Source organism: Amblyomma americanum, chromosome 1, assembly GCF_052857255.1.
Source record: "Amblyomma americanum isolate KBUSLIRL-KWMA chromosome 1, ASM5285725v1, whole genome shotgun sequence".
NCBI lineage: Eukaryota > Metazoa > Arthropoda > Arachnida > Ixodida > Ixodidae > Amblyomma > Amblyomma americanum.
The window spans coordinates 144,290,868-144,305,295 of NC_135497.1; the positions used below are offsets into that span (position 1 = coordinate 144,290,868).

Genomic DNA, 14,428 nt, shown 5'->3' on the forward strand with positions numbered 1-14,428 from the left:
AGTCGGGAATAACCACTGGCGCCGGGGCGTAGGGAACAGTTCGAACATGTAGGCTTGGTGCGTCAATAAACTTCCTGAGCAGCGATGGATTAAGGGGAGGCGGGGGGCGGCTGCAGCCCAGGGCCTCAACTCGGACAGTATAAGGGGGCCCATTTATTCTAATCTGCTTATAGGATATGGAACCATGGGCAACGGAACTTCGAGCGATATGTATGAAACAGCGCAGGCCATTTGTTCCCGCTGACAGTCGCAACAAGAGCGGAGAAGAGGTCGCGTACCTGGATGCCGAAGTGAGCCGAAGTCCAGCGGATGCGCGACCACCGAGTCGACGGTCGTGGTGTGTGTGGCCTTTTATTACCCGTGCCACATGCGCACTAGAAGTAACCGCAGATGTTTGTAGCCTTAGGTTTGCCTATGCCATTATTTTCGGAGCTGGCGCTTCACGTCCACCAGATTTAATGACATTATTATTTATTGACAGATTTAACAATACAGATTCGTGACTATAAGAGAGGAGATTAAAATCAAATAAATCGTATTATACGAAACAACAATTACGACGACGGTCGTGCAGGGAGGAACGTTGCGGAACTTGCCCACCCCGTCGGGTCGAGCACTCTGCCCACAACCTGAGTGGGTTCAGTGTTGATCTTTTCGCCGAACTCTCGTAGGTACTTGTCCGAGCTGCTGACCATGTCGCGCACAGACTGACGAATCTCGTGGAAGCGCTTGGCTGGAGGCTTGGCCGTGCGCTTGATCATCTCGGCGGTCTGACTCTCGTCGAGCTTCTTCCGACAGTGCTGGCCTTCGGCCAGCTCGCACACCTCCAGAGGAATGTAGAGCGGATGCGTCGGGCTGCCACTCTGCACGCAAGGGAAGTTCGGGTACGACAAGCGCCTGTAGCGGCTCTGGAAGTAGTCGGCGACGGAGATCTGACTACCTTCTGATTCAAAATAGATGTCCTTCGCAGGTTCCCTCGTGATCTTGACCACTTTGTACTTGCGCGGGTACGGAAGGTGCGTCACTTTGACACGGAGTCCCTTGAGCTCCCTATTCAGGCGCACGTACTGGTTGTCCCGCAATGACCGGAAGTCCGCGGGCGTCAACACACGACGGCTGTCGCTTAAGAACCTGCACATGAAGTCGACCAGTGGAAGCGACTCGTAGAATGCTGTTGCTGACATGTCGACGTTAAGCATGGGCTTCCATTGGGCGGGTCGAACACTCGTGTAGTAGCCAAACCACACCTCCCGGCCTCCTCCGAGGTCATTGTGCTCTTTGGGTCCCGGCGGTCTGAAGAACGAGCGTCCAACCGGTGCAAGGTTGATCGAGGGGCTGTGCCTCAAGACGATGTCTATGGCCTGGAGGACTTCCGGGGGCACAGTTTGTACGCGCTTTTTGAAGACGCCATGCAGGGCCTCCAGGTTCACTGTGGCCACGTACTGGATCTTGATTATAAACTTCTGGGATCTTTGGTCTTCCTCGAGGTCGACAGTGAATGTCCGCTCGCGAAAGTTGACCTGGCGGCGCGTGTACAGGTTCTTGCGGCCATCAAAAGCCGGGATGCAGTTGGCCAGGTCTTGCCGGTACTTCTTTACTAGGAGCTCGATGACAATCCTGTTGATCTTCGTGCTGAGACATCGGTACTTTTTCTGCTCAGGAACCTTGGTCTCCTGGGCAGTCTCCGAGGAGATGTCGACGTCGTAGTGGTAGACGATGCCAGTCGGTATCTCAATGCTGAAGTGGTTGGCCAGAAGTTGTATGGTCCGGCCCAGCTGGCTGTGGGCAGGGCGCCGCGGGAAGTGAGAGGGCAGGGTTCGCTCGAGCTCCTGCGCCGTGATTGGTGGTAATTAGAGCAGGGCATGAAGAAATAAGTAGGCATGCACTGTTTCGTGTGTTGAGCGTCACATAAGTTAGGCCGAATGGTCTTCGGTCTACACTACAGTGCAGGACCGGTTCCGGTGAGTATTAATGGGAAAAGCCTCCTGCACCCTGTGTGTTGTAGCGAGCCCGTTAAAGGACGGCACTTCATGAATACCTTAAAGTGAGAATGTTATAAACGTTTTGTGCAAGCGAATTTATCTGTAGTCAAAATTTAAATTTCAGCGTCTTCGAGCCTTTCCATCTCCTTTCGCCACTCGTTTCTTGCTCACAGGTCGGCGCTCTTCAGCCAGCCCTACCCACTCGGCCCCACCGCCGGCTGCCGACCCGTTCGGGGATTCCCCCGGCGTGTGTGTGTGTAGGGGGGGGGGGGGAGGGCTTTCTGACCCGCTGAACCGACGCTTATTACTGGCACCGGCCATAGTAGCTGTTTTCCTTCTGAATTTAACCGACAGACAGATTTGAACTTCTAGAAATACGCACGAGAGCGAGGCGGAGAAATGCGCGGGCGTGAAAAAGTCGCTGGAAAGAGCTCGCCAACCTTCGCTCGGTATTGTGGGTACTGTGCTCAATGTAGAAATATTTGGTTCAGGTGTTTGTGACGAGAGAACGTAGTGGTTGAGCAAGGTTATGTACGCGGTAGGTCAAAAGTTCAGGGGCCACAGCGTTTGCTTTTTTCATCGGCATGTTGCATTTAAGATGCCAAAAAAGCTATCAGGGTTCGCAGAGTATAGAACGATACCTCGTCCGCCCTCTACAGATATTTTGAGTCTTTGGGGGTGTCATGTCTGCCTGATTATGCAGCTCAAAAACAGACCCTATGGCCTGAGAACTTCTGACCGACCCTGTACTTTCCTCGGAAGGTATTTCAGAGCCTTGTGCCATCTTGAGCACCTATGACAGGGACCATCGGGACGATTGCAAAATAAGGGAACCGCACTGCGTGGTCGGGATGTCCAACAAAAAGCGAGAGAGTAATTACACGTTCTTTCTTTCTCTCCCTTAATTTCTTTATTCAGGGAACCAAGGCCATGATGGCGCCACAGATGTGGAAGCATTTCTTGCAAAGTTTCTGAACCACTCAAATGGTAATTGCGGGCGATTTTGAATGTGTTTAGACGTGGTATTGTGTTCCCATTCCCATCACATTTCTTAAGAGTCCCTTCTCTGTGCCTCAAAAACCGTTTTTCAAAAACCTGAGTAGAAGCCCTTTAAAAGAGGAAAAACAAGGAACGCGGAAACCAAAACTGGGTTTCTCCCAAAGTATGGCGTCAAGATTGAAGCTTGTCGTCATGCATACTGTCGCAGAACCTCTCGTCGCGCTGCCTGACTAAACTGGAGACTAAGCGACAGACCACTGGTTGTGTGAAATGATCAAAAACAAAGGACTTAATTTTCTTCTTCTTGAGCAAACTCTGAGCAAATATCGAGGGGCATGCAGCTGGTGACGTCACACGTCCAAGGTCGCCCACAGAAATCGTCCCGATTGGGGCGACAAAATTTTAAAAATTTAATTATTCGTTATGAAACAAACCGGCGCCCGGCGGCGAAGCTCGGCACAAGGAACTACCGTGGAAATTTCGGCATTCGTGGAGGTCGGAAAGATGCCGCAGCCGCCCATTAACAGCGAAAGATGAATAACAGGAATCTTTCTGTGAAATGAGAATGTGCCGGCGGGTAATTTAAAAGAATCAACTCCAGCTACAGGCCAAGGAAACATCACATTGCCAGAGTGGATATATGGGCCCGACAGTGCATAATTTCGCTGGGATTAAAAGCCCATTTAACTCGTGGATAAAAAAGACAATACACTGATAGCGGTGGCTCAGTGGTTAGGGCGCTCGGCTGCTGTCCGGTGTTCCCAGGTTCGAACCCGACCGCGGCGGCTGCGGCTGCGTTTCGATGGACGCGAAACACTAAGGCGCCCGTGTGCTGTTCGATGTCAGAGCACGTTAAAGATCACCAGGTGGTCGCAATTATTCCGGAGCCCTCCACTACGGCACTTCTGCCTTTCTACTTTCACCCCCCCCCCTTTGTCCCTTCCCTTTCGGCGCTTTACGGGTGTCCGCCTATATGTGAGACAGGTACTGCGCCATGTACTGCGACAGGTACTGCCCCCCGCCAAAAAAATTAATTTGCATTAGCTCAATAATAATAATTATAACTGGTTTTCAGGGAAAGGAAATGGCGCAGTATCTGTCTCATATATCGTTGGACACCTGAACCGCGCCTAAGGGAAGCGATAAAGGCGGGAGTGAAAGAAGAAAGAGGTGCCGTAGTGGAGGGCTCCGGAATAATTTCGATCATCTGGGGATCTTTAACGTGCTCTGACATCGCACAGCACATGGGCGCCTTAGGTTTTTGTCTCCATAAAAACGCAGCCGCCGCGATCGGGTTCGAAACGGGGAACTCCGGATCAGTAGCCGAGCGCACTAACCACTGAGCCACCACGGCGGGTTGGATTAGCCCCGCTAATCCAGGATATACAAAGCGAAAGCGAGATTGAGGTCTCCACTGACCCACGGAGCCGGTTGTGCGTCTTTCCTTTCATGAAAATGAACGGTCTTTGCAAAGTTGTCAACGCCAATGAATTCTATGAACGCCGTCGGCTCACTTGTTTTGTTTGGTTTTTGAGGAAAAGAAATGGCACAGTAAACGTCTCCCATCCCGGTGGACACCCGAACCACGCCGTGAAGGTAGGGATAAAGGAGGCAGGGAAAGAGGAAAGAGAGAACAAAATTGAAAGTTGGATTTTGAGGAAAGGCTCGGCGGTGCGCAGCGGCGGGACACCTGTGGCTCGGTGCTACTAGCGGCGAATGCGCAGTAGTGATTAGGGAGAGAAATGCGCTCTGTGTCATCACTGCTCCTTGTTCATGCGCAGCACGGCTGTCCAGGTATCACGCGAAACAGCTCAACCTGCGACCAGTAAAGCTTTCGCTTTAAAAACAATTTCTCACGGTGGCAACACAACACTCGGCCGCCGGTGTGTAGGTACTGAACCCAAAGGCTAAACCTGACGACGCACCTATTGCTTGAGCCACCCTTTATCCAGGCGACGACTGAGGCCCTGAACCTCACAGAAGAATCTGTGAAATTTGAAATTTGGTTTTTGGGGAAAGGAAATGGCGCTGTATCTTTCTCACATATCGGTGGACACCTGGAGCGCGCCGTAAGGGAAGAGAAAAAGGAGTGAGTGAAAGAGGACAGGAAGAAAGAGGTGCAGTAGTGGAGGGCTCCGGAATAATTTCGACCACCTGGGGATCTTCAACCTACACTGACATTGCACAGCACACGGGCGCCTTAGCGCTTCTCCTGCATCGAAACGCAACCGCAGCAGTCGGGTTCGAACCACTCATCTAAATACGGTCGTTACAACACAAACTTCGCTTTTAAATTTCACCCACTCGCCTTGCCCTCCTCATTGTTGACCAAGGAAGCCGTAGCGGTTCTGAAACGTTGTTCGTGATCTTGAATTTGTTAGCAGAGTAAATCTTGTTTCACTTCCAGAGCGCCCTATACGTCATGCACTACCACGATTCTTGCTACCCACACCACTTTTCAGTAGTAAAAACTAAGCCCTGCATAGTCGGCTGCAGCTCCAGAAAGAAGCGACGGATGCCCTACAAAGGACGCCTTGTAGCCAACGGCGTCGGCCGATTCTGCGGACGCCGCTGTCAATCTGTTTAAACGGTGGTTCATCTCCTTTCATCTGCCACTCCCTGAGATGTCACACAGGTCCAAGACGATTGACTAACCATGGCGTCATGAAAACCAGTCATCGCCATTGGCTGGAGGGCCTCTTTCGAGGGGCACATGCCGCTTCGTTCTTGAGTTGTATTATACCCGGGTTCGGTTCTCGTACCTTGCGTGTAAGTCGATGTTTCGGACAGGTGAGCTTTCCTCTAGCCTTCAAGCTCACAGTTGAACCTCTTTGTAACGAAGCGGTTTATAACGAAACAACAGATATAACGAAGAAATTATGTTTGCACGTGGAAGCTCGGCCAAGAGCGGATATAACGAAGCTACAGCTATAACGAAGTAATCGCCGGAAACCTTCAACTTCGTTGTAAAGAGGTGCTACTGTATATGGACCGCTGGCATAACGAACTGTAAAGCATGAGTTATGACGAAATAATGGATGTAACGAAGTAATTACGATTCCCCTCGGAAACTCGGTCAACACTGCATACAACGAAGTAACAGCCGGGAACGAACTTCTACGTTGTTATACGAGGTTAAACGAGATACATAGCATATGGCTCAAGTTGAAGCCCTTTTCGGCAAGCAGTACGCACCCTGATCTTGACATCGTCGCCGGGCGTGGTCTTGTCGCCAGCTTCGGGTGTTTGCTCTGTCACCGCAACGGGCGGCGTGCACGGCGGCGACGGTGGTGGGGCAGCTGCTGCCGGCTGACAGCCACTCACAGCGGCTACCGCGGATGCAGGCCAGGGGCTGCTGGCAGCTACGTTGGCGGCACCAGCGGCGGCCCCGTGGCTGGGTCGGTAGCCGCCGGGCTCCACGCTGGGCCGAGCGCTGCGCTCGGCGGCGGGGGTCTGGCTGTCGCTGACGGCGCGCGGCTGCGGGCTGGCCGCAACGCCCTGCTGCAGTGCTTGCTCGAACGAAACCCGCGAAGGACCGGCGGGCGAAGCGGTGGCTTGGTTGCCACCGCTGACGGAAGGCACCGCTGCGAGCCGAAAATGCCCATTTGACGTCGGCTTGATATATCTGCTGCGTTTTCGATCATAGCGATTGTTACGACACGCAATATACACCGCCGAAAGCAGAAGACTGGACAGCCGTCGCCCTAGCTCGGTAGAGCACCGGACGCGAAATTCAGAGGTCATGGGTTTCGGACCGCACCGGCGGCAAATGGTTGTTTTTCTTCTGCTTTCTAATCAATTATCTTTAAAAAGTTTCGTCTCTTTATGGGGGTTTAGCGTCGCAAAGAGATTCTTTAAGAAGTTATTGCCCTATTAAGCCCCACTGATGAAGACCACAAATTATTTTATAAAAAACATCCCCTACGCTTTTTGGTTCGGTAACTGTTGGCTTGAGTCATGCATGTCATAACGAGCACCTCTTGTTCCTTGCCTTGCTAAGCGTCTTGAGCCTGAGATGCTTGCTAAGCGTCTCAGGCTCGTCCATGGGAGCGCCTGGATGGACAGCCGTTCTAGAGTATACACCCACACGACCACGTGGCTTAGACGTAGTATCACATGGTCTTACACCTCCATTGAATGTGTTGAAGGTCAAAGGTGAACCCAAATGTCACCCAATGTACCACGTATGGTCATACACGGCTAACGTGGTTGGGCTGAAGGTCATTCAATGTTCTTCTCCGGCCTATGCGACGACTGCTTTACCAAACGTGGTGAAGCTTATCGCTTCGTGTTCAACAGCAGTGACTTCTTTAGTTTATTTTATTCTAGAGCGCAGCTCGCCCGTTCCTGCGTTCCGCGTCGTAGTCAGTGTAACATGCTACCTGACAGCTGACGTGTTGGCAGGCAGTAGCAGAGCGAAGCGCCACCTGACACGGCGAGAGGAATGGACAGCCGGAAGGCGGCTGCTACCGGACGATTCCGGAGTGTGGCTAGCAACGTAGCACGACACCTGCCAAGCGGTAACAGACAGCTTGCGAAGAGCTGCGCTCAAATTCCGAATTACCGTCTGCCGTAATCGGCCTTCGATTTTTTAAAGTGGAAGCTTTACTGGCCGCTAACTTGCGATTTCGCCGTGGCGGTACTAGGAGGAGGCACATGACGGCACAACGGGCGCCTCGCCGCGGATATTTCTCTCTCTCTCGCTCCCTAGTCACTACTGCGCATGCGCCACTAGTAGCACCGAGCTGTTCACTTGTTCGCTCAGCGGAAACGCCCAGGCACACACTCTCGCTCGAGATCTCAGCTGCCGAGCCGAGAGTATGATCAGCCACCCTGCTTCCGCTGACACTAATATCCCACGCGCTTCACTATCTCTACTCACCACTTACACGGACATACTCCAGCACTACAGACTCCAAAGGTGCATATATCCTCCCGCACACCGCGATCTAACAAGGCGCGAGGCCGTCCAATGGCGCAAACTACAAACTGGCAGCTTCCCACACCCCCTCTTATACAGCAGGATCTTTCCGGAACAGATAGCCCCCATGTGTAAACACTGCTCAACTCCGGCCACACTCATACACATGGTGTGGACTTGTCCACATTACAACAGAGACAACGCAAACACCCCAGAGACGTGGGAGTCTCTCCTGTGTACTTCCAAGCCAGCAGACCAACGCTGGCTTATCCAGCGCGCGGTGGAGGCCGCGGCATCCCAAAGGATCCCCGCCGACCTCCTCTAAGTCAGCGCAACCGGTCCTTTGACTGGTCCCCTGTTTTTGGGCGCAATAAAAGAGTTTACCTACCTACCTGTTCACTTCAACCGAGCCACAGGTGTTCCGCCGCAGCGCAGTGCCGCGTTTTCCCTCAAAATCCAAGTTTCAATTTTCAGTTCTCTCTTTCTTCTTTCCCTCCCTCCTTTATCGATTCCTTTACGGCGCGGTTCGGGTGTCCGCCGAGATAAGTGAGACGGTTACTGTGCCATTTCCTTTCCTCAAAAACCAAACAAAACAAGTGAGCAGATGGCGCTCATAGAATTCATTGCCGTTGACAACTTTGCAAAGGCCGTTCATTTTCACGAAAGGGAAGGCGCACAACCGGCTCCGTGGGTCAGTGGAGTTACCCGCCGCGGTGACTCAATGGTTAGAGCGCTCGGCTACTGATGCGAAGTTCCCGAGTTCGAAGCCGACCGCGGCGGCTGCCTTTTTTTGGAGGTAAAACGCTAAGGCGCCGGTGTGCTGTGCGATGCCAGTGCACGTTAAAGATCCCCAGGTGGTCGAAATTATTCCGGAGCCCTCCACTACGGCACCTCTCTCCCTTTCTTCTTTCACTCCCTCCTTTTTCTCTTCCCTTACGGGACGTTTCAGGTGTCCAACAATATAGGAGACAGATACTGCGCTATTTCCATTCCCCCTAAATCAATTATTATTCCTTTGCTCAAAGCCATCGCCGTCTAGAACATTGCCAACGCCAACGCCAATGAACACAGTGAACGCCGACATCTATCGTTTTGTATATCCTGGATTAGCTGAGCGAGTCCACATTATTTTTATTTACATTTACATATCGGGCGTAAAGAATGCACCTTTCTTACCGCGGACAACGCTTGCTGTCACGGAGGATGTCAGCACATGCTGGTTGTGGGAAACGTTTGCCCAGTTCCCTTCTTTCCTCAAAAGTGACGGAGTCCAGAACACCGTCAACGCCAATGCCAATGATCACAATGAACGCGACGGTGGCGGCTGAGTTACGTCATAGCTGTCACGTGGTTTCTCCTCGGTTCAAGGTCAAGCTCGCGTACACGGCGAAGCAGCTACGAAGGGTAGCAGTAAAGCTGTCACTTCACGGGAAGGGGACGATGAGGTGGCTGCCTGCCCCTGCTGAGCTGCGATGCAGGGGCTCTCGCACATGTCGCGAGGGCTCCTTGTCACCGGAGGTACCAGTTGCTAAACCGTCGTCGTCACTTCAGATGACGCGGTCGTTGCGACGCGCGTCCTTTCTTTCACTATTTCCTCTCTTATCTCTTTTAACTCCCCTACTGTCTGCCCGTGGCAGCGATTATCTGCAAGTGGCAGCGATTGTGGATCAGCTTGAGCCAGTGGCCGGGCCCCTGAACTTTTCATTCTTCCCTCAGTCCCAACAACAAAACCCTGCCACTCATCGTGCCCCACAGCGGGACGCCAAGTTGTTAAGCCGGCTTGGTTTTACCCGGCAGCCCCATAGAGTGCACACTCTTACCTATAGCAAAACACACTCAGTCGCCATAAATAGTGACCACAATTCGGGGAAAATAGACATTTGCTGAAGTAATAATAATAATAATAATAATAATAATAATAATAATAATAATAATAATAATAATAATAATAATAATAGGTTTTTTAGGGAATGGAAATGGCGCAGTATCTGTCATATATCGCTGGACAAGTGACCGCGCCGTAAGGGAAATTATAAAGGAGGGAGTGAAAGAAGAAAGGAAGAGAGAGATGCCGTACTGAGAGGCTCCGGAATAATGTGGACCAACTGGGGATCTTTAACTTGCTCTCACATCGCACAGCACACGGGCGCCTTAGCGTTTTGCTCCCATGAAAACGCAGCCGCCGCGGTCGGTTTCGCTGAAATAATAATAATAATAATAATAATAATAATAATAATAATAATAATAATAATAATAATAATTGGTTCTTGGGGAAAGGAATTACAGCAGTATCTGTCACATATCATTGACACCTGAACCGCGCCGTAAGGGCAAGCATAAAGGAGGGAGTGAATTAAGAAAGGAAGAAAGAGGTGCCGTAGTGGAGGGCTCCGGAATAATTTCGACCACCTGGGGATCTTAAACGTGCACTGACATCGCACAACATACGGGCGCCTTAGCGTTTTTCCTCCATAAAAACGCATCCGCCGGGGTCGGGGCTGAAAATTGTTTTTTAGGAAAGAAAATGACGCAGTAACCGTCCCTCATATCTCGGTGAACACCTCCACCACGCCGTAAGGGAAGAGTTAGGACTGAGAGCAGAAAGGAAAAAAGAGGTGCCATAGTGCAGTGGTCCGGAATAATTTCGACCACCAGGGCGTCTTTAACGTGCAATGATATCGCACAGCACACGGGCACCTTTGCGTTTCGCTTTCATCGAAAGGCGGCCGCCGCAGTCGGGTTCGAACCCGGGAGCTCCGGATCAGTAGCCGAGCGCCCTAATCACTGAGCCAGCGCGGCGGATAATGCGGATAGCCCAAGCAAAAAATGCAGCGGAAACAGAGTTAGGACGCTGAAACACGATGCCCGAAAGACGCAGTTTCGATCCCGGACGCGGCGGTCGAATTTCGATGGAGGCGAAATTCTATAAGCCCGTGTTCTGTGCGATGTCAGCGCACGTTAAAGAACCCCCATGTGGCCGATATTTCCGGGCCCATCTCTACGGCGTCCCTAATAGCCTAAGTCGCTTTGGGACGTTAAACCCAAATAAACCATAAAGAAATCGCAAATGCGCTTAGGGGATTGGGGCGCGGAGCTGCGGAGGGGTTGCTATGCATCAAGAACAACAGCGCTCGGAAACGTGCCGTGGATCAAAGCACTGACCAAGCGGAAGAGCGTTCCACAGCACCCGCCCCGTGTCAGGTCAGCAGCACGGCCGGACCACACAGGCGCACGAGCTACGCGTGCAGAAGCGCGTGCTCGAGGAGCGGCGAGACGCACAGTGCGCGTGCGCAAGGCGAAAGTTCGAAAACGCATTCACGGCAGGAACGCGCCGCCGGTCACAAATGCGCGGCTGGGATTGACCCCCTTTTATTGGCACTCTCAGAAAAAAACATGATGTGAAGCGAAGCGACGCGATCCTTTGTATTGGGTTTTGCCTTTCGGTTAGGTATTTCACATAACCTGTTAGCACTGACGTTCGTAGCATCCCCGGAATTTAGTGATTTTGTCCATTCCGCATACAGTCTGTCGTATAGCAATTCTACCGCTAGATCATATATTCCCGATCTGCAGCATCAATGCAAAACGTTGAGGGCCCAAACAAGAGACGAATATTAATGACATCGAAAGAGTGCATTGTCCACAACGCGGGTTCGAGATTGAGCAAGCTGAAGGCTTTGCCATTTCACTAAGCGTGCGCGCTTTGTTCGAACCAAGCAAGGCTCTTCACAGCCCTGGGGCAGCGCGCCAATTACCGGCGTTGCATATGGCGACACTAGGAAGCACGAGGACAGGAGACGCGCAGAGTGGCGCTAGCCCGGAGCTCGACCGACGTACGTAGTCCAAAGGCCACTTCACATGCAAGCGAAAACGCTAGCGATTTCTGCCGCCGCGGCGCACGAAACCGTTTCGAGCCGTCGCGGCGGGTCAAGCGGCCAGAGTGAAGAGGTTCCAAAATTTTGCAAATTTTTTGCTGCAACGCGCCGCTCAGTCGCTTGCACGTGAACCAACCTTAACGCGATTTAAAGGCTGTCGAGGTCGCTTCGACTCAACCAGACCAGTTTTTTTTTTTCTCTCTCAAGTCACGGTCACTCACGCTAACATAAAAACGACGGTGCATAATAGAGAAACAAACCGGCTAGCCACGCTCACGTATTTCGTTCAGCCGTCTCGCAAAAATATAATGCTTTAGAACACAATCATCATAGCCTACTAGCTTAGGCCTAAAGCAGCCACCAAGTGACGGCAGATGAACAAAGGGAGCACCCAAACCAGGCTGCCGCAGCGAAGGCCACCGAACCGAAAGGAAATACGCTACGCACCTGGACGCCCATCAGCTGAGTCGCTTTTCTTCTTGCCGTTGTGCATTGTAATTTTAAAGAAGAACGGCGCGCACTTTGAGAGGCACTACGCATTCCTTTCTCCGTAGCCACAAGCACAGCTGGTAATTGCACTTCTTAATCACTGCCGGCCAAGCGACTGGAGAAGAAGAAAGGGAAGGAAGGCTGCGGTGTTGCTCCTTTATAGTGGCCTTCTCCGCTCTGCGATTGGCTCATGCGACGCCACGCTCCGTGTTCCGTCGTCATTGGCTGGAGACGTCATGCGCGTGCCGGCGATTCAAAGTGCATCCAAGAACGCATAAAAAATGTATAGAACCAAATGGAATTGTCGTATGATGTCGCGCTACCACTGCTCCTTATGGGAACGCAAAGGCCCGACACGTCTCGAGCCCGCGCGCTGTGGAACTCGAAGACTACAAGTGGAGGGTAACCGCGCTTCGAAACCCAGCTAGCCCTAAAGGCTACTTTGCTGAGAGGGACTAGTTCGGAAAATACAGAGGCGCATACCAACGGCACGGACGTACAAAGTGAGAAAATGGGACGAGTGCTGCTAGCATTGATTTCCCATTTTGTCCAAGTCCGTGCGTTTCCATATGACTGAGCCACCAGAAAGCGGCAAATAAAGAACTGTAGCGATTTCTCAACATTTAAGGTTTTATTTATGTCTCTATGTATTGTTAATGCATCCGTTTAATTCATTTTATTGTCACGTGCTAGCGTGGTTAAGTCTCGGAGTAAGGACTGTGTTTTAGTGCCCACATGTGAGGTGACAGTCCGAAAAATTGGTTTTTGGGGAGTCGAAATGGCGCAGTATCTGTCTCCCATACCCGCGATCCCTGAACCGCGCCGTAAGAAAAGGGATAAAGCAGGTACTAAGAGAATGAAGGAAGAAAGAGGTGCCGTAGTGGAGGGCTCCGGAATAACTTGGACGACCTGGGGATCTTAACTTGCACTGACATCGAACATCACACGGGCGCAAATCTCAGTTAATGTCCTGTCGTTGCGGTGGCCATTGCTCTCGATGGAGGTCTCGAAGCACGGTTCGCTGGTCACAACCGTGGCACTCGCTCGGTAAAGAGGAGCCGCCAAACTTTGACGTCTCCTTATGTGCGAGGCGACAAAAAAAAAAAAAAAGTCGGCGACTTTAGCCTAGGCTTATCTCAGTCGGAATATCTGATACGCGTCTCGCTGGCAATCTCCGCGTTCGATGGCATTGTAAGATTATCGCAGACATCGATGTCCGAATTTATACATTCCCTAAGCCATCCATGTTGTTGCGATTACAGGACGATAGAGGAAAGTGCACGGGCCTGCCGACGGGCTCCAGCTATGCCCAACCACTGCCGCGTTGCAAACAAAGCACAGTTCAAGGAGCTTTGAGGGGAACTACTGAAAGGAGAATAGTGCGTTGCATCAACTGCGTCCGCAGAAGCGACGACGGGTGTCTCAGCAAAAGATGCTCTTTTCCACCCCTGCTCTATCCATGCCCAACTGCAGCTCTAGCGTAGGACATTTGGAACACTGCAGTGCAGAGTTGCTATCTATTGTATAGGCGGCCCTTGGACTGTTACGCTGCTCAATCGAGCAGCTCTATTTCAGACACCTCAGGGGACCTTTATATTGCGAAAACGCCCGCGTGCTGTGCAACATGCGTGCTCTTAAAGAACGCCAAGCGGCCGAAATTACTGCGTAGCCCTCTATTACGCTGCCTCTTTCTCACTGAGTTTTTTTTTTCACTTCCTCTTTCGTCCCTACGCTTAGAGGGCGGACAAGCCACCAAGAAGTGTTTTATCTTGGCCTTCCCTCTGACAGCCTACGCTATCTCTACCGACACCGCGCCTGTTCGGAATAGCACACTGGAAACGCGGCCACAGAAGGAACAACATCGGAGGCGCCGTTTGCCAGGGCCACGTGTCATTTTCTCGCTCAAGGACTCGCGGATGTTCCCTCGTCTGCAACTCCGGTGATGACACATTGCGCCGACAGCAACACAGTTTCCGCAAGGGATAACCCCCCCCCCCTCCCCCAAATTTACAGCTCAAAACACCCACCACACCTGCGATCAAAAGAAAAACCAAAATGGGACAGCGTGGCATTCGAAGCTAGGGATCATGCGTAGAGTGTAGATGATCGTACAGTAGGGATGATCTGAACAGTGTCGCAGCAACTGCGAGGCATTCGAACAA

The 14,428-nt window shown here is 51.8% G+C and overlaps 1 protein-coding gene across 1 annotated transcript; it reads right to left on the bottom strand.

Annotated features, from left to right (window-relative positions):
• Positions 1-532: 532 nt before the first annotated feature.
• On the bottom strand, positions 533-12,270 carry LOC144114139 (protein argonaute-4-like). Its single transcript, XM_077647656.1, has 3 exons — positions 12,225-12,270; positions 6,177-6,565; positions 533-1,829 (listed from the first exon to the last, which is right to left on the bottom strand). The coding sequence occupies exons 1-3, from the start codon at positions 12,268-12,270 to the stop codon at positions 555-557; spliced, it is 1,710 nt and encodes a 569-aa protein (XP_077503782.1). The 3' UTR covers positions 533-554.
• Between the last annotated feature and the right edge of the window lie 2,158 nt (positions 12,271-14,428).